General features: G+C 51.3%; 14 protein-coding genes and 2 pseudogenes across 14 annotated transcripts; 6 read left to right on the top strand and 10 right to left on the bottom strand.

Annotated features, from left to right (window-relative positions):
• Positions 1-1,929: 1,929 nt before the first annotated feature.
• On the bottom strand, positions 1,930-2,688 carry GL50803_00113284 (Ankyrin repeat protein 2; the record flags this gene model as incomplete). Its single annotated transcript, XM_001705754.1, has 1 exon — positions 1,930-2,688. One exon carries the CDS (start codon positions 2,686-2,688, stop codon positions 1,930-1,932), a length of 759 nt encoding a protein of 252 aa, XP_001705806.1.
• Positions 2,689-2,849: 161 nt separating this feature from the next.
• On the bottom strand, positions 2,850-4,915 carry GL50803_00d42657 (Kinase, NEK; annotated as a pseudogene; the record flags this gene model as incomplete).
• Positions 4,916-5,221: 306 nt separating this feature from the next.
• On the bottom strand, positions 5,222-5,893 carry GL50803_00d103094 (Ankyrin repeat protein 1; the record flags this gene model as incomplete). Its single annotated transcript, XM_038046442.1, has 1 exon — positions 5,222-5,893. One exon carries the CDS (start codon positions 5,891-5,893, stop codon positions 5,222-5,224), a length of 672 nt encoding a protein of 223 aa, XP_037902136.1.
• Positions 5,894-6,379: 486 nt separating this feature from the next.
• Positions 6,380-8,818, bottom strand: GL50803_0060090 (Reverse transcriptase/endonuclease, putative; annotated as a pseudogene; the record flags this gene model as incomplete).
• A 925-nt stretch (positions 8,819-9,743) lies between these two features.
• On the bottom strand, positions 9,744-12,944 carry GL50803_0016300 (Ankyrin repeat protein 1; the record flags this gene model as incomplete). Its single annotated transcript, XM_001705758.1, has 1 exon — positions 9,744-12,944. The coding sequence occupies one exon, from the start codon at positions 12,942-12,944 to the stop codon at positions 9,744-9,746; it is 3,201 nt and encodes a 1,066-aa protein (XP_001705810.1).
• A 126-nt stretch (positions 12,945-13,070) lies between these two features.
• Positions 13,071-14,267, top strand: GL50803_002834 (putative GTPase activating protein for ARF; the record flags this gene model as incomplete). Its single annotated transcript, XM_001705759.1, has 1 exon — positions 13,071-14,267. One exon carries the CDS (start codon positions 13,071-13,073, stop codon positions 14,265-14,267), a length of 1,197 nt encoding a protein of 398 aa, XP_001705811.1.
• Positions 14,268-14,354: 87 nt separating this feature from the next.
• Positions 14,355-15,077, top strand: GL50803_002833 (Chromosome segregation protein Spc25; the record flags this gene model as incomplete). The annotated part of the gene is made up of 1 exon (XM_001705761.1): positions 14,355-15,077. The coding sequence occupies one exon, from the start codon at positions 14,355-14,357 to the stop codon at positions 15,075-15,077; it is 723 nt and encodes a 240-aa protein (XP_001705813.1).
• A 101-nt stretch (positions 15,078-15,178) lies between these two features.
• On the top strand, positions 15,179-15,652 carry GL50803_002830 (uncharacterized protein; the record flags this gene model as incomplete). The annotated part of the gene is made up of 1 exon (XM_001705763.1): positions 15,179-15,652. One exon carries the CDS (start codon positions 15,179-15,181, stop codon positions 15,650-15,652), a length of 474 nt encoding a protein of 157 aa, XP_001705815.1.
• Positions 15,653-15,657: 5 nt separating this feature from the next.
• GL50803_0016299 (Sda1, severe depolymerization of actin) lies at positions 15,658-18,249 on the top strand (the record flags this gene model as incomplete). Its single annotated transcript, XM_001705765.1, has 1 exon — positions 15,658-18,249. One exon carries the CDS (start codon positions 15,658-15,660, stop codon positions 18,247-18,249), a length of 2,592 nt encoding a protein of 863 aa, XP_001705817.1.
• Positions 18,250-18,401: 152 nt separating this feature from the next.
• On the top strand, positions 18,402-18,863 carry GL50803_005333 (Calmodulin; the record flags this gene model as incomplete). The annotated part of the gene is made up of 1 exon (XM_001705768.1): positions 18,402-18,863. The coding sequence occupies one exon, from the start codon at positions 18,402-18,404 to the stop codon at positions 18,861-18,863; it is 462 nt and encodes a 153-aa protein (XP_001705820.1).
• A 77-nt stretch (positions 18,864-18,940) lies between these two features.
• On the bottom strand, positions 18,941-19,354 carry GL50803_0016298 (Ribosomal protein S27a; the record flags this gene model as incomplete). Its single annotated transcript, XM_001705769.1, has 1 exon — positions 18,941-19,354. The coding sequence occupies one exon, from the start codon at positions 19,352-19,354 to the stop codon at positions 18,941-18,943; it is 414 nt and encodes a 137-aa protein (XP_001705821.1).
• Positions 19,355-19,431: 77 nt separating this feature from the next.
• GL50803_0016297 (uncharacterized protein) lies at positions 19,432-19,974 on the top strand (the record flags this gene model as incomplete). The annotated part of the gene is made up of 1 exon (XM_038045857.1): positions 19,432-19,974. The coding sequence occupies one exon, from the start codon at positions 19,432-19,434 to the stop codon at positions 19,972-19,974; it is 543 nt and encodes a 180-aa protein (XP_037902135.1).
• GL50803_0013896 (Serine aminopeptidase) lies at positions 19,936-20,955 on the bottom strand (the record flags this gene model as incomplete). The annotated part of the gene is made up of 1 exon (XM_001705770.1): positions 19,936-20,955. The coding sequence occupies one exon, from the start codon at positions 20,953-20,955 to the stop codon at positions 19,936-19,938; it is 1,020 nt and encodes a 339-aa protein (XP_001705822.1).
• Positions 20,956-21,140: 185 nt separating this feature from the next.
• GL50803_005328 (AP2 sigma adaptin) lies at positions 21,141-21,566 on the bottom strand (the record flags this gene model as incomplete). The annotated part of the gene is made up of 1 exon (XM_001705771.1): positions 21,141-21,566. One exon carries the CDS (start codon positions 21,564-21,566, stop codon positions 21,141-21,143), a length of 426 nt encoding a protein of 141 aa, XP_001705823.1.
• An 82-nt stretch (positions 21,567-21,648) lies between these two features.
• Positions 21,649-22,686, bottom strand: GL50803_0088581 (Synaptic glycoprotein SC2; the record flags this gene model as incomplete). Its single annotated transcript, XM_001705772.1, has 1 exon — positions 21,649-22,686. One exon carries the CDS (start codon positions 22,684-22,686, stop codon positions 21,649-21,651), a length of 1,038 nt encoding a protein of 345 aa, XP_001705824.1.
• An 18-nt stretch (positions 22,687-22,704) lies between these two features.
• GL50803_005324 (uncharacterized protein) lies at positions 22,705-24,765 on the bottom strand (the record flags this gene model as incomplete). The annotated part of the gene is made up of 1 exon (XM_038046164.1): positions 22,705-24,765. The coding sequence occupies one exon, from the start codon at positions 24,763-24,765 to the stop codon at positions 22,705-22,707; it is 2,061 nt and encodes a 686-aa protein (XP_037902134.1).
• Positions 24,766-27,321: the final 2,556 nt, after the last annotated feature.

Here is a 27,321-nt window from a genome sequence, read left to right as displayed (position 1 = left end):
GGGTCTTGCGCGATCAAGACCGTCAAGCGGCTTCCGCCCCCGCGCTTTCGTGGCTACGTCAACCCCACGTCCTCGTCTGTCGCGGCCCTGCTGCGGTTCTTCGAGGGCTCGTTCAGGCCGAAGGACGCCCCCTTCTCGTCCGGCAACGTCTCCCCTACGCCGACAAGGGCGTCGCAGACCAGATAGCAGAGTGTGCAAGCGTCATGACAGCCTTCAACGCCCCCAGCCCAACAGGCGGCGCCCGGGGCTCTTCCAGCCGCTCCCCGGGCCGGACGTGCGGATCGGCCTGCAGTCCCTGGCAGACCTCCACGGGGGGTACATGGCCATGCGGTACAGCTGCGACGCCAGAGAGTCCGTCGTGTCGCGCTCCCAGGAGACCTCTGTCGGCGGTCGGAGCGACCTGGGCGGCGGGCACGACGCCGAGCTGGAGCGCACCCTCGGCAACGCGGTGGCCACCGGCGACTACCGCATGTACCTCAACAGGGTCAAGCGGGGGCTGACCGCGTCCTTCCCGTTCTCGGGGAGGCCGGGTGCGAAGGGCAATCTGCCCTACTTCGAGCGGTGCATAGAGAAGGTGCTGTCCTTCAACTACCACGAGGAGCGGTTCCGCAGCATCAAGTACCACGAGCTGGTCAATGTGCTCGCCTACGCGCTCCCCCTGGACGTCCAGCAGGCGATGCTCGTCGGCATTTCCAACGAGGCCGACTGCGTCCTGGGGCACCAGCTCTACCACCTGAACCGGGAGGTCGACATGCCGGCGTTCCTCTCGTCGCTGCTCCGCCTGGCGCTGTGCGGGGTCCCCCACATGCTCGAGACGGTCCTGTCGGCCAAGGCGGCTGCGGGCACGACGAAGGACGCTGAGAAGGGCGCGTTCTCCAACAACACCCCATCGTCCACGCAGCACGTCCGGGAGTCTGTGCTGAAGAGCTGCCTCCACATCCTTCTCCTCCTGCAGGCCAGGCCCGCCAAGCAGGGCGCCCCGCCGGACCCGGCGCTAGGCCCCGCGAGGCCCCTCCACAGCCTGGCGAGCGGCAGGCGGCTGTTCTGCCTGCTGACGGCGTCGCGCTGCTTCTACGGCTACGTCTCGCACATCCTGCAGCCGTCCAGCACGGCGGCCAGCCAGGGGCCGCGGCGCAGAGCGTCCCGGGTGGGGGCTCCAGGCCGCCGATGGCGTACATCCCGAACAACCTGGCCAACCTGATGGAGTTCCTGCGCGGAGACAATAGCACCAACAACCCCGCCAACATAAACACGGCGGGCACGCTCACGTGCAACTTCCCAGGGTACCAGCTGTCCAAGGTCAACAACCTTTCGTCCATCGTCGTGCTTCTGAAGATCGCCAAGCACATACTGCTCTCGCGGCGGGGACTACTCGCGCATATACGGGGTGTTCGAGCTGCAGGGCCTCCCCGCCTTCCGCGAGCACCTGACGAGGCTCATCTACCAGCTCTCCATAAGCCCGTGCAGCGAGGACGGCTGGCGCTGGCCCACCACGGCTGGCTCTACGAGAGCAGCCTGCCGACGCCCCGGAGCAGTACGCGGCGGAGGAGGCCGTTGCGCTCTCCCAGCTCCACGCGGGATGGCCCTGCAGCCGCATCTGAAAAGGACCCGCGTGTCTTTAGCCAAACAAATACACTGAACAGCGGGAAGCATCGGTTCTACAGTAAGCCTTGTCTGGGTGGACTGATGGGAAAGAGGGCCAGGGTGGGTCTCGGCTACGGCCGCTGGGTGGAGGGGCTTGCAGAGGCAGACGTCTTCACAAATCTGGTCCTGTCAGACTGTCACGGGTCGCGTCCGCTGGCTCCTTCTGAGGCTGCGCCAATCACCGCGTCTCCGTCCTGTGTGGTTCGTGGCGCAGCTGCCAAAGCAATCCTACTGGTGAGCCCCGACTAGGTGGACATCTGCAGTGCGTGGAGCGCCTCTTAGCGTTTACTTGAAGACCTCCATGAACTCCTCGACCGGCTTGTTGCAAGCAGGACAGACCTTGCTGGCCACGTCCTTCCCGCAGTCCTTGCAGAGGACGTAGTGCTTGCACGGCATGCAGACCAGGTTGGGGGCGTTGGCGCGGCACTTCACGCACTTCGTGTACTTCTTCGAGTTGAGGAGCTTGCGGATCTCGCCCAGGCACTTCTCGAGGGACTTGTTCAGCTGCTCCTCCGAGATCTCCGCCCCCTGGTCGATCCCCGAGCAGGAGAGGGAGTAGAACGCCTCGAAGAACGAGCGGAAGATGGCCATGTTGTGGCTCTTGACCTCGGCCTGCTGCGACTTCTTGGCCATCTCGGTGTAGGTGGCCGCGACCCTCTGGCGGAGCTGCTCCAGCATCGCCGCGTCCATCGTCTCGATGGTCTTCAGCCGGAGGACCTTGGCCGCCTCGAACTGCTTCGCCCTGGAGGCGTGGTTGAGGGCGGAGAGCTTGCCGGCGTCCCGCAGCCTCCCCTCCTTCTCGAAAAGGGCCTGGATCAGCTCGAGGTTCCCCCTCTTTGCCGCCGCGATCAGCGCGAAGGACCCGTCGTTCGAGACCAGGCCCGCCTCTGCGTCGACCAGCTCCAGGGCGACGGCGGTGTGCCCGGCCTCGGCGGCCCACATGAGCGCCGTCTTCCCGTCTGCGTCCCTCTGGCCTGCGTCCGCGGCCTTGTGGGCCCTGACGTAGTCCAGCCTGTTCTCCTTGGCCGCCTCAATAAGTGCCATTCTTTGCCTCCCAATTGCGATCGCGGCTCTTCATAAGACATATTGATAGAAAACTTGGAGACGCTGTTTCATGGTATTTTGGCACGGCCAGAAGCATGGGGCGCTGGTCCGTATGGCCTGTTCTCCAGGGCCTTCTGCTTCTCGTGAAGGGAACGACGGGTTTACTCGTGAGATCGTGAAGCAGCTTGGTGATCGTTGCAGTCGTCGGCGCCCGGTATACGGCTGTCCCTAAGGAAGGATGCTATCTCAGAGTAGCCCTTAGCCTCAAGCTTACCAAAGAGGGATTCGTCAGACTTGTCTATTAGATGCCCCTCCTTTTCAAATAGCAGCTTCACTATCTCTAAGTGGCCGCCATACGCTGCGTGCGCGATAGCGGGCAAGGCACGGACATCCAGCATGCAGCCTTCGCGCTCCATCAACAGCTGTACTACTTCTGCATGATTCTCAGAGGCCGCCTTCATGAGGGCGGTCGCACCACAACCATCCCGTGCCCTGCTCTCATATGGCATCAGCAGTCGTACTGCTTCTACGCGGCCGCATATTGCTGCTTGTATTAGCGCCGTCCCAGCATATACAGCTCGCTTCTTCTGGATGGGTATAAGTACGCTTACTGCTAATGTGTCGTTTAGTTTCGCGGCCCGCATGAGCGCTGTGACGCCCCTATCATCGGTTGGGTCGAGAGCCTCCACCACAGCTTCGTGTCCTGCCTCTGCCGCAAGGATCAGGGCCGTGTTGCCTTGTCTGTCGATCATGTCCTCCTCGTACGGAGCCAGAACAGAAGCAGCTTCTGCGCTGTCATTCTCTGCGGCAATCATGAGAGCAGTGCGGCCGTTCTTGTTCCTCTTCCCATGCTCATGAGGGACGAGAATTTCAATTACCTCAGGGTGGTTCTCATGTGCAGCGTGCATGAGCGCGGTCCAGCCGTTTTTATCTTTGAGACCCTTTTGCTTTTTAACAAGCAGCTTGACGGGACCAATGTGCCCCTGCTGGGCCGCGTGCATGAGGGCCGTCATCTCCCGCTCGTCGCGCTGGCCGGTGACCCCCTCTTCAAGTAGCACCCGGACAGTCTCCATGTCATTCGTGTGTGCAGCGTATATCAGTTGAGGCAGCGCGGAGAGGTTGCTCTGGGGGCTACTCGTGTTCATCCCACTACTGGATTGTGCAAGCTTATCCTCCAGTGCTTTTATCCGGCCTTCAAGCGCGTCAATCTCAGAGGTCTTAAGTCGGGGCTCCTGTCCCAGGGCGTCGGCCTCACTTGATCTCCTCTTGAAGGCTGCCTCAAGAGTAGCAATCCTAGCATTAGCATTATTCAAAGCAATCTTCAAGGAGCTGCATTCGTACTTCAGCATCACGCACTGACCCCCCAGCTCACCAACTGGGATGTCGAATGTAGCGAACGTTTCGTGCAGCTCCCTGGCCGTCGGCCTCCTCCCAGGATCCAGTACAAAGATCCTCTCCAGAACACTCTGCATGAAGCCATCAGTGACACCGCTCAGGTCCGGCCTCCACCTGTCGACGAAGACGTCTTTTGGGTCTTTACCTTCTAGGAAGTCCGGTCTCCTCAGAGTGGCCATCTCGTAGAGGATGACCCCGAGGCTCCACACGTCAGAGGCGGGGCTGGGCTCGTTGTGGAGGAGCACCTCGGGGGCCATGTATACTGCCGTGCCTGCAATGGTGCTCCCGCATCTCAGGGCGTTCCTGCAGAGGCCGAGGCCAGCGATGATGAAGCGCTCCCCGTCTTCGCTGATGAGGACGTTGGCAGGCCTGAGGTCGCAGTGGACAAGCCCCCTAGTATTTGCCCCACTGAGGTCGTGGAGGTAGGCGAGGGCGGCGGCGATTTGCTTCATGGCAGAGAAGATCACTTTGGTGGGCACAGGGTTCTTCCATCGTTTGTGTTTAGCGAGGAGGCGCTCGAGGGTCTTGTCGTGACGGTCCATAACGACGTAGATGAAGCCCCCGTCCTCGACCACTTGATGGTGCTTGAGGACTCCTGGGTGGGAGAGATCGGGGAGGGCGGCCAGCTCGAGTCTGATGGCGTCTGCGCTGTTCTTGTCCAGGCCATCTAGTAGAATGACCTTTACAGCGAGCTCCAGATAGCTTCGAGAGAGTAGATTGTGCTTGTGGGGTCTTTGGCCAGCACATCATCCAGCCGCTCGTGGAGCTCCCTAGGGGTGAACTGCGGGGCACTGAAAGCCACCGTTGCAGACCCAGACGAGGCAGTGTCCATCCTGGTTTTATTATTTTGGTAATCTACAGTTTTGGAAACGATCCGTTTCCACAGGGGTTTGTGTCTACATATCTGTAGTGGTCCAATGCTTGCGGAGGGCTTCTGCATCAAGGGCAAGAAGGCCACCCGTGCGACCGTTTCACCCACTGGCGCTCCAGTGCTGGCCGGGGGTGAGAAGGCCTGCTCCCCCTGACCTCTGCGGAAACGGGCAGCTGTGTGCCTCACTGACAGCCACCACTTCATTGAGGTGTCTGTTTGCTGCACAGCTGGAGGGAGATTCTATCCACCGCCGGATGCAACCAACAGTTAGGCGCGTTCACTCACGGCCTTTCTGGGCGACATCCGTAGACAGGGCTCCTCCAGTCCAATACCCTCACTCTCGAGAAGAGACACCACCTCGGAATGACCCTCCATATCAGCTACGCAAAGAGCAGGCCAGCCGCCTATGTCCCTCTCCTTCTCCAGCAGTAACTTGACACAGTCCAGACGACCAAAGTATGCTGCACTGACGAGAGCAGTCCAGCCCTTGCCCTGCTGCATGCCACCCTCAACCTCCATGAGTAGCCTCACGACCTCAGCGCGACCATTTGCTGCCGCCCACATGAGGGCCGTGTACTCATTGCTGCTCCTCATGCAACGCTCGTGCTTCATCAGCAGCTTCACCGCCTCAACGTGTCCAAGCACCGCGGCGATCATCAGTGCCGTTCCTTCGCGTATCTCTACTCTCCCTGCCTTGACAAACCTCGCCACCATCCTTGCCTGATAAGGGATGTAGCGCTTCACCGCGTCCACGTCGTTTCTGCTGGCTGCCTTCATAAGTGTGGTGACGCCGTTCTCGTCCACGCTGCCTTCATCATCCATTTCTGAAGGCTCAGTTGGGTTTCCTGCGCCCTCTTCGCTCGTGTCCTTCTCGGGCATAAGGGGCGGGGCGCAGTCGTGCTTCTGAAGGAGTTGATCTGAATCATCCACAGACGACATTTTTATTCCATGGTCACAAAGGTGGTTTACTCCACCCACCGGTTGCTTCCAGTGGTGTGCTGCTGGGGCCCTCGCCTGCGGGCGCTGTCCGCAAATCTCGCGAGTAAATTCCCGCTCAATTTTTGGCGATGTCCGGAGACGAGGGTTGGTCACGGACCGTAACGATAATCACATCGGTTGTAGGGAGAAGCTATTGCGTTCCTCGGCTATTCTACAGGAGTACACTTAGACTGGATGTGCACATAGGTCCTTTTGGAGATCAAGCCATCTCATGGACTCACTGGTCTACTAGGGCACCTCTCTTTGTTCTCCCCTCACGGTGAGTGAAGCTCTGGTCTTTGTTGTCATTCTCAATACTGTCCATGTATATCAGCAGCAGCTAGCGGGGCTTTCTCTTCTGGTTGGGATTCAACTCGGTTGTGTGTCCAGTCTTGCGCCCCTTCTCGGTCGTTGTCGACAGGTCCCGGGGATGGACTCATTCGGTTGTCAGAAGTAGGATGACAGGAGACGGTCGCTCTGGGTGGCCAGGCTTTCGGCCCGGCCCGTCTGATCAGCTTCGTCGGGTGCTCGTTCGCCTCTGCAGCCATGTGGGCGATGGCGAAGGCAGCCCGGACAGAGGTCCACGTGGAGCTCCTCGAGGTGCCCCTTGGACTGGGGTGGAGGGATCCGTCTGTCCCGTAGATGATCGGGAGCGTCCCGTCCCTGTACTTCTTGACCTTCTCGTTGTAGTAGGCATCCATCTGGCGGGGCTGGATGACGCCCACATCTATCGCCTTCCACTTGTCGACGAGCCAGATGTCGGGCTTCTGGTTCTGGTCGCTGAGGTGGCTGTGGGTCTTGACCTCCAGCTCTGCGTTGAACTTCCCTGAGACGCGGAGGTACAGGCACGTGACGATCGTGTCGTGCCTCGTGGTCCTGGTCCACGCCGTCTTCGGGCAGTTCATGTCGTGGTCGAGGGTCTGCCGTGTGGCAGCCCGGGCAGGTGCCTCTTGTCTGCGCCATGATCGAATCGCCCTTCTCCTTCAGGGCCCTTTCCTCCTCGGTCAGCACGCCGCCGCTCTGTCCGGAAGCTGGTGTGTGGCTGAGGAGGCGGTTGGAGTAGGTCCCTTTCCTTGCAGTGCCTGGCCGTCCACCGACAGCTCCACCGGGTCTCTGGCCCCCTTGTTGACGTCCAGGGAGGCCCATGCCCTCCGCAGCTCGTCGTGGTAGAGCCCCGGCATGAGCAGGCCCGGGCCGCCCTTCTCCTTCGGGTACGCCAGGAAGTCGACCAGGCGATCGCAGCTTCTGTTAGTTATTTTGCTGAAGCCTTGTGCGATGTCTGTCGAGCTCCTCGTAGTTCACCTTGTTCGATGTTATCTCGACCAGGGGGGCGTAGTTCACCATCGGGACCACACAGTGACAGCAGGATGAGCTTCTGGTGGATGGTTATGGGTGCTCTCTCGATCTTCCTCAGGGCAGTCTCGGCACCTGCGATGGCCTTTGGAGCTTGCAGGAGTAGGGGACGCCGGGTGGTTGAGGAAGGTCACCTCCTCGCCCGCCATGGTAGACTTGCATTTGTCGCTCCTGATCGTCAGGTCCATGGCGGCGGCCTCCACCGTGGCCTGCTGTGTTATCGTGCCTGCCGGGTACCCCTCGTCGTGGAACGCCACGATGTCGTCTGCATAGGCAAGGAAGGTGATGCCTCTCTCCTTGAGGCGTCTCAGGAGGCGCTCGGTGGCCATGCAGAAGAGGAGCGTGCTGAGCGGGCCGCCCTGGGGACGCCGCAGACCTCGCACTTCACGTCCCGGCTGTGCCTCGGCTCGAGGAAGTTCCTAATGTAGTCGACCAGGACCTTCGGGACGCCCGCCTCGTTCAGGGCTCTGACGACCTCCGCCCTTGGGAGGGAGTTGAAGGCGTTCTTTGTGTCGAGGGAGACGGGGTGCATCCCCGGCCTGCTGATGAGCTCGTGGGCCCTCCTCACGCCTACCGCGTATGCGTTCTGCTTGAGGGCGATCTGCTCGCATGAGAGGTAGCTGGCATGCCTGATCAGCCCTTCAGCAGGACGCGGTGGAAGATGTTCGTGACCGTCCGCCTATCGCGATCGGGGTATCCGTCGGACTCCTTCGGGATGAGGATCGCCCGGAACTCGAACATGGCCATCACGTCGGACATCGCCTCGGGGTGGGTGGTCAGCTCGTTGTACGCCTGCGTGAGGCATTTCACAGTCGTCGTTCTGCTTCATCGCCTTGAGATGGACCGGCCCGAGGCCAGACACGCCCGAGGCCTTCTTGTTGAGAGTCCCAACAGGGCCTTCCTCATTTCTTCTTCGGTTGCCGGCTCCAGCCCCGTCGAGTTCATCGATGGAGGGTAGTCAAGGCCAACGTAGCCTTCGGGAGGACGCACGGGTGTAGCGCGCTGAGGGCGGCCTTGGCTTTCTCCGGCTTGATGTCTACCATGGGTGTGTCATCAAGGGCACGGAGAGCCTTAGCAACTGCTCCGAAGCTCAGCGCGTTACTCACCCTGTTTGCTATCCGGCGCCTCGCCTTCTCGGGGTCTGGGTCTGCCTTACTCTGGGCCTGCTCTACTGTGTTGCTTGAGTCCTCTGGGGCTTCCCACCAGGGCGTCTAGGCCCCTGATAGCGGGGAGCGCTACCCCAGTCCCGGCCTGTTCGATGCTCGCGATCATGCGTGCCCCCTGGTGGATGAGCATGGCAGCTGTCTGGTTCGGTATGTGAGACGGAATGATCAGTTTGTCGTCGCCTAGTACTCTGTGTCTGTCATCATTTGCTTCTCTCAGGTGCTCGGTTAGTTGCTTGGCGCTCTCGCACGGCAGGCCACAGAGCCAGCGTGTGTGTCCTGCTGAGAGAGTAAATGTCTTCGGAGTGGTCCCCCGAGCAGGAACTCATGGCTTGCTCTCTGGGGCCCGGAGGTACGATCTTGCATTCAGAATGCGGATCGGGTCCTCGCGGGCTCTCCTTCGCCTCAGGTACAGCTGTGTGCACGCCCGCGGAACAACCGAGGAACGCAATAGCTCCTCCCTTCCACTACTGTGGTCATTATCATATTCCATAGCCAACCCTCGTCTCCGGACATCGCCAAAAATTGAGCGGGAATTTACTCGCGAGATTTGCGGACAGCGCCCGCAGGCGAGGGCTCCAGCAGCACACCACTGGAAGCAACCGGTGGGTGGAGTAAACTACTACTAAGGTCCACCACCATACAAGGCCCACACCTGCTGTAGTGATCAGGGTCAACTACTAGAGACAAGAAGATCAGCACCGATTCATCCAGTACGCTCAGGGGCGGGGTGAGCGCATCGTCTGAACAAGCGTTACCCTGCTGCTATAGGGTCTGTGACTTCTCCTGCGAGTCTTAGAAATGGAAGCGATGAAGGAAGAGTGCGTGGTGATACAACCATTGGATAACCTTAGCAGATAGCTCCCTCTGCACTCAGCTGTCCAAGCGCCTCCTCCGTTCGGGTAGAACATGTTAGCTGACGAGTTCTGAGCTGGGCGGCATCTAGCGCTATGTCCGAGGCAGGAGTCGCTGCTGTCTACTGGTCATCGTCGTGGATGGGGTACTGAAGTGCGCAAATAGACAAATTATCCCAAGAGGTTGCAGACAGTCTATAGCTCTTCTGTAAAAGACTGGGGGTTCTGCTGAGGCCGCAACTTGCAGTCTTCGAATTCGTGCATATGGATAAGTTAGGTTTACTGAAGATGCTTTTTGGTAAAACGTAAGAACTACCAGCTTCTTACCATACCTTCACAGATCATCAAGAATATGCATTTTTATATTAATATTGAGTAGAACAATTATAAAGTATTCATAGAGTTATTATACAATAAATTTAGACACAATCTCTTACAGTATTATCCTTTTGCTTTCAAATATGATTTAAGTAATTGCGCACATTTTTTGTTATCTTTCTTAGAAGCATGCATTAAAGGAGTCATACCACTGTTATCAGCAATATTGGCCTCAGGAAGAAGTAGGCGGACAATAGTAGTATCTTCGTACCAAAGGGCAAGGATCAGAGCTGTTGTGCCAGATGCCTGGTCCCGTAGCCCTAGTTCGGGAAGGAGAGCAGGAACACAGTTCCTGTGTCCATTTGCAGCAGCAAGCATTAAAGCCGTAACGCTACTGACTGTCTTATTATGAGTCTCTAAAGAATGACGCTCTTCCTTCCTTTGGAAAGTGCAAAGACCCTTACATTGAAAACACAAGTATTGAAGATTCTGCTCTACTTCAGAAAGGTCCCCAATCTCTGCTGCTATCATTAGTCTTGTTTTCCTGGTGACTGCTTTTCCAACCCTCTTTTGTACAAAGATGCGCTTACGCTTAGTCATTGCATGCTCACAGATAACTGGAATAACAAGAAATTTCTGTGAACAGAGAGCTTTATGTAATAAACTTTCTAAGTTGTTCTGTCCTGCACTGACCAATTGATACTCTGCTTTCCTTTTCAATACAAGGTCGGTTAGCTCTGGATCATTGAGGTCAACACTCATTTCTAAAGTGATATATTTGGCCAGTATAGTCAGGTCCACGTTTGCTCGAAGAGCCCCCCACAATACCATAAATTCTCCCCCGTGTACGCTCCAAATACATTTGACAAGAGCTGCAGATAGCACAAATGGCTGCTTGAGTAGTCTCACCGCATCGCCTATACGGTCTAAAGCTAAAAGTTCGTCAACCCGATACGCAACAGTTAAATGCTCTTCATATTTAGAAAGAAACCGTGCACACGCCTTGTGGCCTTTTTCCACTGCAATATCATATGCTAATTGACCGAGAGTATTAGTAATTCTCGCCTCAGTGGCGCATAGCAAGCTAACGCAGTCTAAATGTCCATTCATGGACGCGTACATCAGAGCAGTCCAGCCAGTTGGAGATACCATCCCTTGCTCATACTGCAATAGGTCCTTTACGCACCTGTAGCTTCCCGCACCTGCGGCTATCATAAGGGCAGTTTCACCTCTAGCAGACATTAAAAGAACCTCATTCAAGTGAGCTCTTAAAAGCTCTGGATCTCCGTGTCTTGCCTCCTTCATCAAACAGGACTCAGTATCAATCGGAAGATACCCTTTTACAACCGGGCTCCGCAAGAGACGGGCGCACTCATAGCGGTTAAGCTTCTCTGCTAACTCTAGCGGCGTGGATCCATCAGGTGTCGTTATAGATCGTTCATACCGTAGAAGAGGTGGTATACAAAGGTAGTTGTTATGCAGAATAGCAGCATAAAGAGCTGTGCTACCATCCTCTGCCACTACTCCTCCTTCTTCTGAAGCAAGCTGACACACTGTTGCAACGTCATTTTGTATAGCGGCAAACATTAAAGCTGTGTATCCATAGCTATTAACGCGTGCAACACGGTGTACTCTGAGCTGCAGTGCATATGGTTCTAATATCATGGTGCATCTGTTGTGCCCCAGCTTCACGGCAATATCATAGGCGCTCATATGATTAGTGTTTATCATAGCAACTTCTTCTATAAGCAGATGAATCACTTGATAGCAATCTTGCTCGACCGCATGCATAAGAGCTGTCATCCCTCTGTCATCCACCAGACCACACTCGGCCGTACAAAGAAGTTGGACAGATGTAGCATCACTTCGAAGCACGGCATACATTAGCGCCGATAGTCCGTGAACATCTTGCAAGCCAGCTTCACACTGTGCCAATAGAGAGACACATTCATGTTTTCCCCCTTTCGTGGCTGCCATTAGAGCAGTACCACCGTCTATATCTTGTTGTCTGGAGCACCTACCGATATAGATAGCTACTAAATCGGTACGTCCTACGGTAGCAGCCTCTATGTACCGGCGGAATGCGCTATCGGCTAAGTTGTGAGACCAAGCGTCTGACTTAGATCGTGACCGCTTATCGTTTATATCGACTTCGTTAAAATAGTCAGATTCATTAGGTGCGTTTTTATAGCAAGATATTGAATGCCGTCGTACTGCCACTTCATCTTCCAGTTGCCAATAATCACTTGAAATGCTGCCAGCGTAATCATCAGCATCAAAAATATCATGAAAACCTGGTGTACCATGGATAGCAGTAACTAAATGATCCTCTCTCGGCCTTTCTACGCATAAGTATTCATTGGGAAGAATGAGAAAGTTGTCTTCATCCGAAATCAGACTAGTATTCATAGAAACTACTGAATGCTCTGAAGCATTAATAATGGAGACAACTTGCGGGATATTTTGGACAGCTTCCAGACTCATCGCAAGCGTCTGACAGTCAGCCCGCGATGCAGGATCTTCTACTAGGCAAGCGCAGAGTATCTTTCGAACAAGACAAAGAACATCACAATGCATAGCGCATCGGTCAGGGAACACGGTATCGACCATTGCGTCAGCTATACCGTCTGATCCCTCTACGAGAGAATAAAGGTCCGACACTAACATACCAACAGACCATGTAAGGACTTTCTCCAGAGTGTCGATAGATAGCTCTGTGCCACGGTCTAACAGCAAAAAATGTATTTCTGGTGGTGCATATCTTTTCCATTGCTCTTGCTCAAGCAACCTATTAGAAAACCCCAAGTCGGCATCGAGTGTAGCTATGCATGGATTCGGGAAAAGTATGGTATCATCATGCAAAATAAACAATGTACTGGGCAATAAGATTGCATTACAGAGAAGATCCTGGGTAACGGTAACGTTGCGTTGTAAATAATAGTCTAGAAGTTCAACTGTACCATGCACTAAGTCAGAAATCAACCTCACAGCCCTCTCAACAGAAATTACATCCTCAACTAGCAAGCATTCAAACGTTTTGTTTGTAGACAGATACAGCTCTATCAGGATCCTGGATTTGTCTGGAGCTTCCTGAAGAGAGTATATCTGTGTAAGATACCGACTTGGGTAGCGCAGATTGGCCTTGACTCTAGCTGTCATAACAGTTCGTCTGGTCTGAGGAAGCTGTCTGAAATCCAAAATTCGCAGCATCACTAGCACCTCATCGACTTTCCTGATGGCAAACACGCCCCGAAGAAGATCCTCCTCCTCATCGGAAGTGTATCTCAAAACTTTATGGGTAGCTTCGAGACAAAATTCATGCATTCTACCGGCATTAGAAATTGCAACAAGGCTTAAATATTTAATTCTTATTGCACATATTTATTGCCAGTTTAAATTAAATTCATAAGTCAAACAAACTAACACTACAAGGCTTATCTAAAAAACGCTATGAGCGAGAGGGACCAACAACGCGTAAAAAATGCAATCGACGCCCTCAGACGCAAGCCTGAAAATAAGCAGTGCGCTGACTGCAAGTCTCTTAGTGTGCCGTACATTAATCTCACATGCGGAACATTTGTGTGTGCGCGTTGTGCAGGGATTCATCGCGAGTTTGATCACAGGGTCAAATCGGTGTCTAATAGCGTCTTTAAGTTAGATGAGATTCAGGCCCTGGGCGGCAACGATCTCGACAAGCGTACCTATTTACCTTACTGGAGCGAACAAGTCTTCAAGCTCCCTGAGCCTGGCAGTGAAGATAATGGGCGAGTACGTGACTTTATCAGGATGAAGTACGTTGAGAAGAGGTTCTGCCACGAACAGCCACAGCAAGAGGTCCCACAGGTCCCGGCATTTGCAGGGGCACCTGGTGTCACCCAGCAGATAACCCCAGACGTGACTCCCCCACTACCCCAGTCTGTCTCTGCTTTCGGTATGCCTCAGATGGGCATGGGGATGAAGCCGATGGGTATGCCAGCTTTCGCCAGGCCGTCCGGTATGGTACAGCAGCCCACGATGGGCATGGTGCAACAACCGCCAGCACAGCAATTCTCTGGGGCAGTGCAACCAGGGGTGATGCAGCAGACTGCTCCGGCCATGTTTACCGCTCCGGCGGTTTCTACCATGCCAGCACCTGTGGCTTCTGCTATGCCCGTGATGCCTGCCGCGGCTCCAATGCCCTCGCAACCGGCGTCCATGGCGCAGTTTTCGGGTGCTGTGGGCACTATTCCGGGGGTTCCTGGTCCCCAACCTGTCCTTAATGCACCCAGTATGGCTCCAGTGCCTTCTATTCCAGCAGTGCCTATGCAACCGTCTGCACCGATGATTCCAGGCGGAACCTCCGCGCCGGCTCCTCAGGCAGTACCACAGACAGAAATGATGAGACCCGGCCTCGACCTCTTTAGTAACGCTATCTCCGTTCCATCGCAACCTCCTGTGGTGCCCACAACGCCTGCGCAGCCAGCTATTATTCCAGGAATTATGTCTGCACCTCCTCAAGTTCCGGTTACGATGCCAACAGCAGTCCCGCTAACGGCACCTCCGCTAGTCCCAGCGCCAACGCCAACGCCAGTGCCAATGTCAGCTCCTGTGCCTGCACCTGCGCCTGCACCAAAGACAACCAACTTTAATTCTCTTCTGGACTTTTGAGCAGCGGCTATGCGTCACTGTGGCTGCTTGGCTTATAGTAAATAGCTTTAGCGCTTACTTTGCTCTTTCTGTAAGATTAAAAATTCAATGGAGGACGAGCAGAAGAGCGCTGCTGAGCGGCTAGTAAGTCTTGCAGATACGCTAACCATTTCGCTTAATACATTTGTAACGAAGAATTTGGACGCCATCTCCAACATGGGGTCTACCTTTATATCGTTTGTTGACGAGACTCTACATCTATTAAAGAAGTCCAAAGATGACTACGAAGAGCGGCTAAAACAGGAGCTCGAAGTGGAGAAGCTTTCCACTTCTGCGTCGGAAGAGGAACAGAAGCTGAATGCACAACTTGCACGCGCTCGAACCCAACTCGACACCCTTAAACAACAATACTCTATAATGCAGGAGGAGTACAGAAAGGCACTTGCAGACTTTGAGGAAGAGAGGCGAGTAGCATTTGAGGCACTTCCGGCCACACAGAAAGCCCATGTTAAAGAGGATCTGGAGTGGCGTCTACGAAACTATGAAAGCATGCTTAGAATGAAGATAGAGCAGCGGGACGAGAACAGCATTATTGTTATCTTTTGGGGCCTTAATCCAGCCGACGAGTCTCAGCAGTATTCCTTTCGGCTCATAACAAGGGAGGACGGAGAGATTATAATAGAGGATCCTACAATAGAAATAGCTAACCTGGACCTCTTCCTATCAGATGCAAAGATCACTGGTAATATCCCCCTATTAATCAGACGGATCCGGCTTTCATTTTTGCAGCTTGCTGAATGTGAAGATTCAGAATCTGTGACCCAGGATTGATCTCTTTTTGGGGACCCTTGAAAGCATGCAACTGCTTGCAGACATGTACTTGCGTTTAAAAGGGTTAGGAACGATGTTCGGATAGTGTATGAAATTGAAAAATGCTATCATTGGGGCCCTCGCCCACTATATTGCCCGTATCCGTTGACATTCGCGTTCAGCAGCTCCCTGGTGTTGTTCTGCACATGCTTCTAGACACAGGAAGCACGAACTCAAGCCTTTTTCTGGACGCTATCGATATTCTTGGCACTCAAGTAACCCTTAAGCTGTGGCCTGTTGTGCCTACAGAACAAATTGAGCCATTGTTTACTCTTCCTATATCTGCAAGTGGTAAAGTGGTAACAAAGTATGGTACTTCTGTACGTCCCTACGTGCGCCTTGACGTCAGCTTGGTTAATCATAATGCCCAAATTCCTTCAAAAAAACTCCAAGTGTCTCTACAAACCGGTCGTTCCTTTGGCAAGTACAACGGAATCCTGGGACTGGATTATATGGCAGGTGTTCCCGATCTCGTCTTAGATTTGGTGGCTCCTTGTACTTCGGAAAGCGATTTTAAGATCCAAAGCAGGGTATAAAATAAATGCTGTTAGTTGATTTGGCTTCTAAAGCATGTCGAGACCCCACCAACTACGCTGAGGAGGTGCAGAAACAGCTGCTGGTTCTCAGAAGCCAGTTGGAGCTCATTCAGAGCAGCTCCAGTCTGACAAGTGAGGAGGAATTCGTTGACCTCTTGAACTTCACTGCGCGCCTTTCAGGTATTGCCCAGTACAATGCAATATATTCTTCGCTAATACCCATCTTGATTACATTTACAGAATCGTCTGCACTCCTTTTGTCACCCCCTTTGCGTCAAACCCTTGTCCAAACCCTTATTCTCTTTGTCAAACGCGGCGTCCTAAGCCTAACAGATACTAATCTCCTAAGCCTTTACTGCGGACTCTTGAGGATTCACGATAAGCCAATTCGCCAGCTAGTCTATAGCCATCTACTGAATGCTTGCATAAAGCTGTTCAAGGCCGGTAAAACAGGGGCTTCACAGAAGATTCTTTCGTTCTTTAACATGAAGATGAGGGACGGAAACGCGCTTCTTGCATTTAAGTTAACACAGCTATGCTGTGACCTGTACTCTAAGCACGCGTGGGAGAATGAAAGGACGATGTCTGTCATTCTTGATAGCCTTCTAAACTCCAATGATAAGCGCATATCATTGTTAGTCTTGCATTTTCTCCTTTTAGAAAACACAGCTGCAGCCAAGGACTCAGACGAGGAAGAAGATGATCAGGGAGTAACCAAGGACGAGAAGAAAGAGGCACTCAAGGCGAAAATAAGACACCTGCGTGCTGTTTCTAGCTTCGCTGGGAACCAGACGAAAACGCACAAAACTCTTGCCAAAGCTCAAAAGTCTCTGAAGAATCTAATGGATGAAAACAACGAAGAAAAAGAACTGACGTATGCAGGATCAAGGCATCCATATGATAACATTCGCGATCCATATGTGTTCATAGAAAAACTGTGCCATAAGTACTTGGGCAGGAACACTTCGTTTCAACTAAAGTTATTGACATTTGAGGTTACATCCAAGATAATAGCGCACCACTCATTAGAGATTCAGAATTATTACCGCTACTACATGAAGTACCTTAAGCCGCAGCAAAAGGATGTCATCAAAATTCTGGAGTACCTGGTCTCGTCCGTTCATCCTGCCATTTTTGACGAGGAAGTTTTTGCCGTTATGAAGGTCATAGCCCATGAGTTTATACACTCTGGGTCCACCGACTATATAATGACAGTTGGTCTCAATGCTATTGCAGAGATGGCAAAGCGCAATCCAAACGCGCTCATCGCAAACCCCTCTGCATGCGAGTTACTTAATGAATTGGCAAGTTATTCTAAGGAGGCAGTCGTCGCGCGGTCATACCAAAACAGCAAATGCAAGACAACGAGCAAAACTCGTAGGGGTGTTATGACTGCTGCAAGGTGTCTACTACAATTTTATAGAGAGCAGGCGCCCGACAAGCTTGAGGCGAGATTCCAGAATAGGGATAGTGCACAAGTCGTTCGCCAGCTCAAGGCTATCGAGAGGTTGGCCCAAAAGGGCCAGGTAACTGAGGATGAAGGAGAAGAAGACGACGGAGATGATCATGGTGCCGAGGAAATGGAAGAGCTTGAAGAATTAGAAGAGCTGGAAGATTTGGAAGAACTAGAAGAGTTTGAAGAGCTGGAGGATATTGAAGAGTTTGAGGAGACTAGTTCCAGAGACAAGACAGGTACTACTCAACTCATGGGAAACCAGAAAGCGGTTCCCAAGTTCGGCGTTCCTTTGTCGAACAAAAAGATTGATTCGTCGGATTTCTCCAGGAGAAACATTGCAAAACTCCTAAAAGAAACCTACTCTGATGACGAAGGAGAAGAGGTAGCACCATCGAAACACCAGCTGAAGAAGATGAAACTGGAGCGGAACAAGATGGGTCACATTCTGGTAAATTGCAAGAAAAGAGGCTTACCAATACCAGAGTGCTACTTTACGAGAATTAATGAGCTCTTTGGGCCAATAGATGAATATGGCAACCCGAAGGAGCAAGATTCTGAGGAGGAAGAAGACGAAGGACAAAATATTGATGGTGACGCAATCGAGCCCGAATCAGGTGAGCCCGGAAAGTGCATACGAATCATTAGAGGAAAGAGAGGAAAGAAGAGGGCCATTCTCGTTGATGCAGAGTCAGCAGATAGATCTGAGGCCGACTCTAGTGCTGGAGAGAACGATTCTAATGTTCCGTTACAGTCTCGCAGACTTCTAACAGATGAGGAGCTAGCGCGGATAAGCGAATACGTCACGCCTGCACGCATGAACGAAGTCGATCTGGAGAGCTTTTTGCCCAGAAAGAAGCTCACCCGCGCTGAGAAGACCGTTTTAGCTCATTCTGGTAGAAGTGCCAATGATCACAAAGGAAGTAGGTGGGCAGAGAGTATTGCGCGTAAGCTAGAGTCCAACAAGTCTCTTTCCAACATACAAAAGCAAAAGACGACAAAGAATATGCTTATGCTCTTGCACAGTCAGCGGGTCCGTAATAAGAGAGCTCGTAGTGGAGCCGAAAAGGATCGGATTGCTCGCTCACACACGCGTAATCAGAAGTTAGGAATATCTAAGAAAGCGACTGCTCGACGAAACTAGCCATTCATGCTTTAGAAAGCGACGAAGGAGACCGGTGGATCAACCTGTTTTCATCGTTTGCTTTCATTTCGGTAGAATTAAAATTCAGAATTTAAAATTCAAAAAATATTTCAACCTGCCTGGCCAGAAAAAAAGTTCAGAGGACGTAGCAGATGGAGGGAGACATGCCTATAAACCTGCCCCAGGAGACCCTGGAGGAATTCAAAGAGGCCTTCAACCTTTTCGACAGAAACGGAGACGGGAACATCACCACAGCCGAGCTGGGAACGGTGATGCGCTCCCTCGGGCAGAACCCCACGGAGGCAGATCTCGCCGATATGATCAATTCCATCGACACGGACGGCAACGGCGTGATCAGTTTCGTGGAGTTTGTTCGGCTCATGGTCACGAAGTCACGCAACACAGACTCTGAGGAGGAGCTCAGGGAGGCCTTCCGCGTCTTCGATAGGAACGGTGACGGGTACGTCAATGCGGCGGAGCTGAGGCACGTCCTGACCCACATCGGAGAGAAGCTTGACGAGGACGAGGTTGACGATCTCCTCCGTGAGGCCGACATAGACGGCGAGGGCCAGATCAAGTACGCAGACTTCGTAAAGATACTCTGCAGGAGGTAAATTAGACGGGGACTCATGGCACCCACGCGTGTGTTTGTGCGTTTACTCGCCCTCTGGCCACCGGCAGCCAGGAGGATTTACTTTGCAAAGCCGCAGCGGCCGCAGTGGCATCGATCCGCGTGCCTGGCAATGCGGATTCCCGGTCCGCAGTTGGGGCAGTACTCGCGCGTGGGCTCTGCGGTATCCCCCTTGATCGTGTAGTACTTCAAACAGGCAAGCCTGACCTTCTTGGGCTCGTGCTTGATCTTCTTGGGGGTCTTGTGCGCCTTCTTCTTGCGCTTTTTGTCTTTACCGGCGCCATCAGCAGGGACAAACGCGTCGATAACCATCTTATCATTGAGCTCAGCCGCCTCCGAGAGGACACGACCCTGCGTGTGGAGAGAAAAGGCCATGCCAGAGCTAGAGAGCAGGTTCGAAAGCTGGGATGCGCGTGCGCCAGCCGGAAGCTCAAAGGGTAACGTCTGATCCTGGAGTCGGACTATCACCAGCATTTCAATTTCATTATCATTTTTTGATTCTAAAAAATCAAAAAAATGGAAGCCGGGATTTTTTCACTGGGGATAGGAATATGTCTTTCGAATCTGATCGGCAGACCGTAGCGTCCTCGAAGACCCTTGCGCGGACTGTCGCATCGCTGGAGAAGTGTGGCTTCTATGACAGAGACCCAACTGTGGAGCCTCTTTATTGGACCTTTGCTTCCTCCTATGACTCCCTGAAAACAGGGATGTGGGCTGCGCTCACCGGAGTTCAAGAAAGGAGGATCCCAAAGGAGGATGCATACCAGAGCATATCCCAACAGATGAAGGGGCTAATTCACTCTCTGGTATCAATCTTCCAAGTCAAGGAAAGCAAAATTCTAGAGCTTAGCATTCAGCTGGCTAACTATACGGAAAAGGAACACTCAAGGGAAGCTGCGAAGGAGATACAGCAGGCCGAGGAAGGACAAGCCGCAATCCGTGAGGCTGCAAGGCTGAAGGAGCGACTTGCTCAGTTGATCCAGGAGTTTAACGAGGAGCGCACTACATGGAGGAATGAGCTCAACACCCTAATAGCAGGTTGGAGGACGGTATATTCAGACTTGGAGCAGCATCTCTTGGCCTTGCACGATTGACGTCTCTATTGTGCCATCCCCGGTCAGGAATTGCGCTATGACACTGTACGTCAGCTCGTATGTCTCAATATCGTAGCTGTTGTGGTCTCCCCCGGCAATGAGCAAAAGACTGAAGTTATCTGCTCTAAATATGCAGTGATTGTCCATCGTGTCTAAAGGGTGTGCTTTTTTAATGAAGGACTCAAAAGATTTAAGATATGAAGGGTGATTGTGCTTGATTACGTTGCGAGCCATTATAATCGCGTTATGCACGGGAACAATGTTATCGCAAGCACCATGAATGATGAGACACGGAAATGACCAATTCCCGACTTTATCATAATTGCGCAGGCAATCGCAGATTACATTTATCTTCCGTTTCCGAAGCGTTTGGAGTGCAGATGCCACACCAGATTGGAGTATAATGCCTGCCAGCACGTCTCTTTTCCTATCTTCTTGATATGCTTTCTTGTTGGCGTAGAGATTTGCAATATGAACGGTAGTCACGCTTCCAATGGACCTTCCCATGAAGATTAGCTTATATTCTGGATACGTTTCGCGCACGTACCGATAAACTGCTTCTATGTCCCTCCTCGCCGTCTTTTCGCCACTCTTCCCTTCCGATGCTCCATAACCTTCATAATCATAGAGGAGGACGGGCATCCCGCTGAGGTCCGCCAACATGAACCCGTAAGCGGAATTGTGCATCATGGTTTCTGCGTTCCCATGGGAATAAATTATGAGACGGTCATTGCTAGCGGCATCTTCGGAGGGTCGCTCGGAAGTGCTTTCGAAGAGGGCCTTTCTTATTGTCATGATGGAGTAGACCATCTGCTCGGGTAGACTTTGCAAGACATCGCTCTGATTAGGATAGCAAATCATGGCGCAGATGGAAGTGTTGTGCTTGACGGGTATCCAGATGTACCGCTTGTCATCTTTGGTGATTTTCTGTCGGGGTAAATATTTCGATGGATATGCGATTTTATCGACAATACAGCCCATGATAAAGCCCTCCCTTGAAGTATGATCTTGTGACAATGGTCAAGAAAGGGGCGAAGCCAGTCTTCCAGCTCTCTTTCAATTTTTTGGTCGCAAGCAAAATATCTTCCTCCAGACACGTGGCAAAAATCGCCGAACATAGCCATAAGTGATTTACACAGGGAAAAGCAACTAGAAGACATCGGCCTTCAAAACTTATCGATCTGGGAGACGTGGTTAATGATGACTTCTTTACTGGTCTCCTGAATCTCGCCAGCAAGAAAGACCTCGTCGCAAATAAGGTTCACCTTATGGAAGTCAAAGATCAGATTGAGCTCGCAGACAGTTTCGAAGTAGGTATTGAGTGTTTCGACAAACAAGTGTATTGCCTCCAGCATGGCAAGCTCATTATCGTTGAGATCACAGCAGATGGTGAAGTAGAGGCCAGCGTAGCGCCTGTAGATTATCTTGTGAGAGCGAAACTCAATGAAGTTGGTCTGTTTGACATTACGGCCTATGACTAAACGGTGGACCTCCTTTTCAAGCTGGTGACGCTGATCTGCATCGTAGTGAACAAAGTACTTGGCAAGCCGGGTGCGTCCGAGCTTGTTCTGGATTAGAAGAAAGCGGATCATTTCTTTTTTGGTTAATGGGGACACGAATATTTACATTTGTGCCAGCGCAGGGAAGTTGCAGGGAACATCAGCCAAGAAAAAACTAGAGGAAGGGGAAAATGCAGAACCTTTTCTTCACCTCGGGGAACTGAGTCGCAAGTCGCGCACGCTTTTGACGAGCCCAGATATACATCTGGACGGCCCCACAAACATTGAAGACAGCACACACCCAGGAACGGGTAAACATGGCGAAGGACATCCATGAGAGGATCTCTGTGGTATAATTTGGACATGTTATCCTGTCAAAAAGGAGTCCACGGGGCAGAAAGTGTTCGCGAGAGCCAGGGGGTCGTAAATATCGCAGCTTGAGGTGGCAGTACAGATTACAAAGCTCTGAGACGAAAAAGAGCGCTGCAGGCATGATACTAACCTCATAAAGAAGATGGTTGGAAATGGACTTACTAAGTTGAAGAATGTGAGTATAATCTTTGGTGTCTTGAAAAACACGCAAAAGATCTTCCCATTCCCCAACTTTCTCCCTGATACTCATATTTATTCGAACGTTGCTCTGCAAGATTGTCCATGATATTGCAGACGCAAACCCCCAATAGTAGACACAATTTCTTATCAGATTGCGCAGCGGCATTGTCTTATTCGAAAAGGTGTGCACAAAAAGTGTCTCAAAGAGCCTCTTCACATAATGAAAAACCCACATCACAGTAGCCAGATTTGTAAAGGAGGTCTTCATCTTCGTGTTCATGGCCACGACAACCCATATGACCAGGGGACCAATGTACTCCAGCAAAAACACGCCTCGGTAGCTGAACTGGGGTCCAATGTCCTTGACGCCAAGTTGAAGAATTGTTGATTCTGTGGGTTCTTCCTCAAGATAATCTGAAAGAAGCTTTGTGGTGCTCTCAGGATCAATGTATACCTTTCGTTGACGTGTAGCTCGCCCAGTTTTCTGAGATTCATCAGTTGCGGCATCGCTAGACGATCCTTTGGGTATACAAAAGAAACGCGTTCTGGAGGCCTTCAGGCCCATCTTTTGACAAAGATCTAGGTGGAGTTTAGAACTTCCTGTGTTAGTTGGAAACTCAAACTCCTTCGTTGCACCAGAACAGAGCAAGGAAATCTTCATTATTTTTCAACAAGGGGTCTACAAAATGTCAGAGAGTACGCTGTAGTAGCTACAGTTACTGTCTCGATCAAGTGTGGGAACTATATATGTCTTGATCTTAAGGATGCTCTTCTTCTCGGCAAATCCTCTTAGATCGATAAGCTCTAAAGACTGCTCAATAACGGTCATTAGGTTAAACGGGGGATTATCTGCACTAGTAGGCAATGCTGTGGAGGGGTTGACTACTACATTATGGTACTGGAAGCTTCTCCTTCGCAGATCTTTAATACTAAATCCGGTAACGACCTCATCGACAATATGGACCTCTGTGACGCAATCGTAGAGATACACTTCATGTCCTGTAGTGGTGGTAGTAGGGAGAACTAATAAGATGACGTCCTTGACAGAGCGCATCAAGAGGTAACAAAGAATAGGCGGCACACCATAAACTACGCTGTTGATAGATGGAAGATATCCTACAAATGTGCTATTCTCAAATCTCTTGCGCATGTTATTTATCCAATAAGCGCACATGGCTATTCCCGTGCAGGTGGACTCGAAGACATATGGAGTGTATGGAAGATTAGCAATAATGGAAGAGAGGAGGGCGACACGGAAAGCAGGAAGGATGCTCCAGTTGGTTGCATCTGCATCTGCATGCACAGACAATTTCAAAGTTTCACTGGGGCACGAAGTTGTTCTGCAGAGTGGAAAGCCAGATTTAAGCGCAAGCACCAAATTGTTGTCGCTGCTGTCCACAGTGTTTGATTGAAGAAGTGTGATGCGATATCTAGGAGACGTCTCTAATGGCTGCTGCCTACCCCAAATGAAGGCAATGTTTGAGGATTGAGAGAGGGTGATTAATGCAGAGGAATTAAGTGGTGCATGTAAGAAATCTTCGGAGGTGTGGTAGTCCAGCTTGGGGTTGGTGAGGGGACTTGGAAACAGTGAGCATGCAAAGTAATCTTTGTTAGGGTCAAAAATATAGCTACCTGACTTGCTATAACAGTCCCCTTCATAATCTACAGCAATGGGCCTACAAGTCTCATAGAACTTGTCAATTACCAACTGTATCATCTGGGCCCTTATTGCAGAATCGTGAGTCGTCAGCGCTAATTCTGAAACAATGTGATTAAAGATGGGAACTCCATTTATTGTCTTTATCTGAGGCTTGATGTGAAATAGTCTCTCAAATGCATAATCCTCAGGGAGCTCAATATATATGTGTTTAAGATTGGCAAGAAACTGAGGCGTTTCCAAACATAGCAATTCAAAAGCAGAGATATCTGAGGCCAAAAACACAACAGTGTCCACAACAAGCGGCTCTGTCTCTTTCTCTACACATCCTTTAATGGTATCTTTCAAGTCTGAAAAAGTTAGCGTGAGATACTTTCTTCCCAAAACAGGATCGAATATGATAACTTGTTCAAGTCTTGAACAACCGTCCCAATGACGCATTGTGTCCAGAGCTTCTTCGTTAGATCGAAAGTTATGATCTGTTCCTATCATTCTCACGGATTTAAGACGCTTAAATACATGTATGGATAAAAACTGTGAGATCTTCTCTGCCGTAAGACGGGGATTAAAACTAAAATCAATATGCTCTACGTCTGCATATATCTCTCCAAGGCAAGCAAATTCAAATGAGAGGGAAACACGGTTTCCATGCGATAGGTCAAGCGCTGATACTTTTCCGTCCACGATTGAAAAGATGGAAAGGTCATCAACGGAAAGGGGATGGGAGGAGATCGTACTAGTGCCTGTGCCTAGTTCGCATGGGAGGTACTTCTCTGGAGACAATCTAGAAATAAGGCTCTGAGGCATGGCTTTAGTGGTGAAGCCATACATGTCCTTTGATGCGATTGTGAAGAGCCGCATACTAGTCCCCACTGTGGACAACAAGGCAGAATTCTTTAGTACAGTCTTTTCGAATGGCTGCGCCAAAAGGTCTTGAGATGTGGTGGTAAAAATCGAGTGACAGACAGCATAGCATGCTGTCAGTACGTCAGTTTCGGTTCGCTGCGCCATCAGAATTGCCTCTATTTGCTCTTCAAACAGACCCCAGACCCTAAACATCTGCTTCAGACCCTCGATATCCATTTAAACAAAAAGAAATCGTTATGTTCTTGAGGATCGTCTTCTCTCAGTAGCCATGGAGTCTGGCTGTATGCCCTAGTAGAGCAGGTTCTAATGAGTAGAGAATGCAGATCAATTCCCTGCATCGGATCCTCCTACTCGATCTTCCTTAATCGTCACCAGACACTCTGAAGTAGTATCTATGCTTACACTGTCGCTACCATCACAAGAAGGATCTTTATAACACTTTCACTCCTACTGTAGAGACAGCTCTCAGATATGCGTATTCGTTTGTACCGTGCAGTTGCTCTGTAAAGATTCTGCAGACATTCCCCATGAATTTTGTCTATACAGCTCAGTATTCTGGACCTCAATCATCTATTTTATAGCTGTTTACTTACTGTCCGTCATGGCAATCTTTTGCTTACTATGATACAGCGTCTATCGGACAGATCTTTTAGAATTGACAGTGCAACGGTGCTGATTCACGTATCATCACCATATGTAATTGTTAGCCAAAGTATAGCTACTCATGCTATCGCAGCTGCCTCTGCCACTGGGTCCACATGAACCATCTTAAAAGAAAAGTCAATACCACTTATAGAGTTTACTATGCTTTTTATTTGCCTACATACTTTGGTAGCATTACACTGCCTAATGCTCAACGTCAGGAGGTTCATGAATCTAGCATTTATATATTCATTATGGCTACCTTTTGTTAAACAATCTTATCAAAGGCATTTTATTATAGTTACACTAAAGTAATTTATTGCCAGCTACATTATCGGATGGTACTGACGTATCAGTTCTCTCAGCTTTTGTTGTTACTTGTGATTGTAGTAAGGTGGTGTGTGCGAAGCAATCCTAAATATCGGACTTTAGGATTGTGCTATGATTTATAAGAGCTTCTTCACTTATCAATTGTTGTGATCTAGAACTCAAGTTAGCGAGGCTTTTTTACGATAAGTACTTAAGAACCAGTAGGAAAAATGTTTACTCAATCGTTTCAATACGTTGTGAGTTAGTCTTAGTAGCTTCAAAAGAATGTCCTGGCTATGGAAATTGTACAGCTGAAGATATTTGCTTAGATATTAAACATTATAGTATCATTAAAGAGCTTTACACAAAGTGCGCTGCCACGCACGTCCCAATCGACGGGGTGTGCCAGGGGAACACCTACCTCTACAGAGGCGACTGCTACGCCACGTGCCCTCAGGGAACGCCAAACTCTGAGACTAACACGTGTGACGGAGTCTCGGCAATACGTGTACAGAGTGTAACGACGATTTGTTCTAGATGATGATAACAAGTGCGTGTCTTTTAGTGTTAACAGAAGCGTGCTTCTACTGGTACTATTACAGGTATTTCTGTGGCTGTGATCGTTGTTGCAAGTGGTCTTGTAGAGTTCATTTGCAGAGGGAAGGCGTGACTTAGGAGTAAACGCGTCATTGGTGGATTCTATTGGTAGTTGTTTCCATCTGTGCGGCCGAGCCTCCACCTGAGGCCATCTCTATCAAAGGCCCATTGCCTCTGCATAGCTTCTGGGCACCACCGGACCACGACACCCTGCTCTGCCTACGCCCGGTTCACAGGCAGGTACGGTAGCCATGCAGTCAATCTTCTTGCTGTGCCGTGCACGTCAGCGGGTATAAAAGGCTGGTAGTGATCGGCTGCCTCACCTACAGGTAAAAGAGAGGAGGACCATGCCATCACGCAATAGCAGCACCCTCACTCAGCACAGCCTGCAGAGGGTCACGTGTCAGGCCCCTCTACAGAGACTGTTGAGTGGGTGCAGGGAAGGCCTCAGACGACGATTCGCTGGATGTGCCGTGCCTCTGGAAGGAGTGAAGATCCTCCCGACACTGGATCTGCACTGATGAGTCTCGAACGGTCATTGCGGAGGCCAGCACTCTGCTGACTGGACATCTTCTGGGCTCGATGCTTCAAGCATTGAGGGCCTTGTGGACAATGAGGCACCGGTGGGCAGAAAGACACAGCCCCGTGGCCACGATCCCTTCCAGGAAAGAAGACCTGGATAGCCTGTGCTGGCAAATGATGCCTTCTGGCGAGCTGGTGCTCCCAGACATCCAGCGGACCTTGGAGTGCTATCCTCATAGCACCCTACTTATCAGAGGTGTTAGTGCTGGCCCTTGGCGCGTGACTTGTCCAGGTCATAGAATGGACAACTACTTGAAGCCATGCAACTCCCTAAGAGCTTGCCCACAGGTGCCCACTCACGACCCGAAATGGTGTTCATGAAGCTGAAGAGCCCTTGGTGAGATACATTATGTGCTAGACGCGTTCGTCCAGTGCGTCTCCACTGAGGAACCCTCTGCACCGTAGACCTTGCGGGAGCGGTAGGGCATCAACATGTCGATGCTGTAGCGTAAGTAGTCTCTTTAACAATGAATACAAGCAGAATAGAATGACGTCTTTTGTTGTGGCGCCTAGACACAGACTGCCTAGGCTGTCGTGTAACCAGGCAATTCGTGTAAGTAGAGTGAGTTTTTCTACAAACAACGCGCCCATGCTCTTCTTCCGGGGATCGTGAGGGAGGCTGATTCAATAACCTTGTTCCTG

The sequence above is a fragment of the Giardia intestinalis genome, chromosome 5, assembly GCF_000002435.2.
Source record: "Giardia intestinalis strain WB C6 chromosome 5, whole genome shotgun sequence".
Classification (NCBI taxonomy): Eukaryota; Fornicata; order Diplomonadida; family Hexamitidae; genus Giardia; species Giardia duodenalis.
Note: the sequence above shows the minus strand (reverse complement) of the source record. Positions and strands in the feature narration are given on the sequence as shown.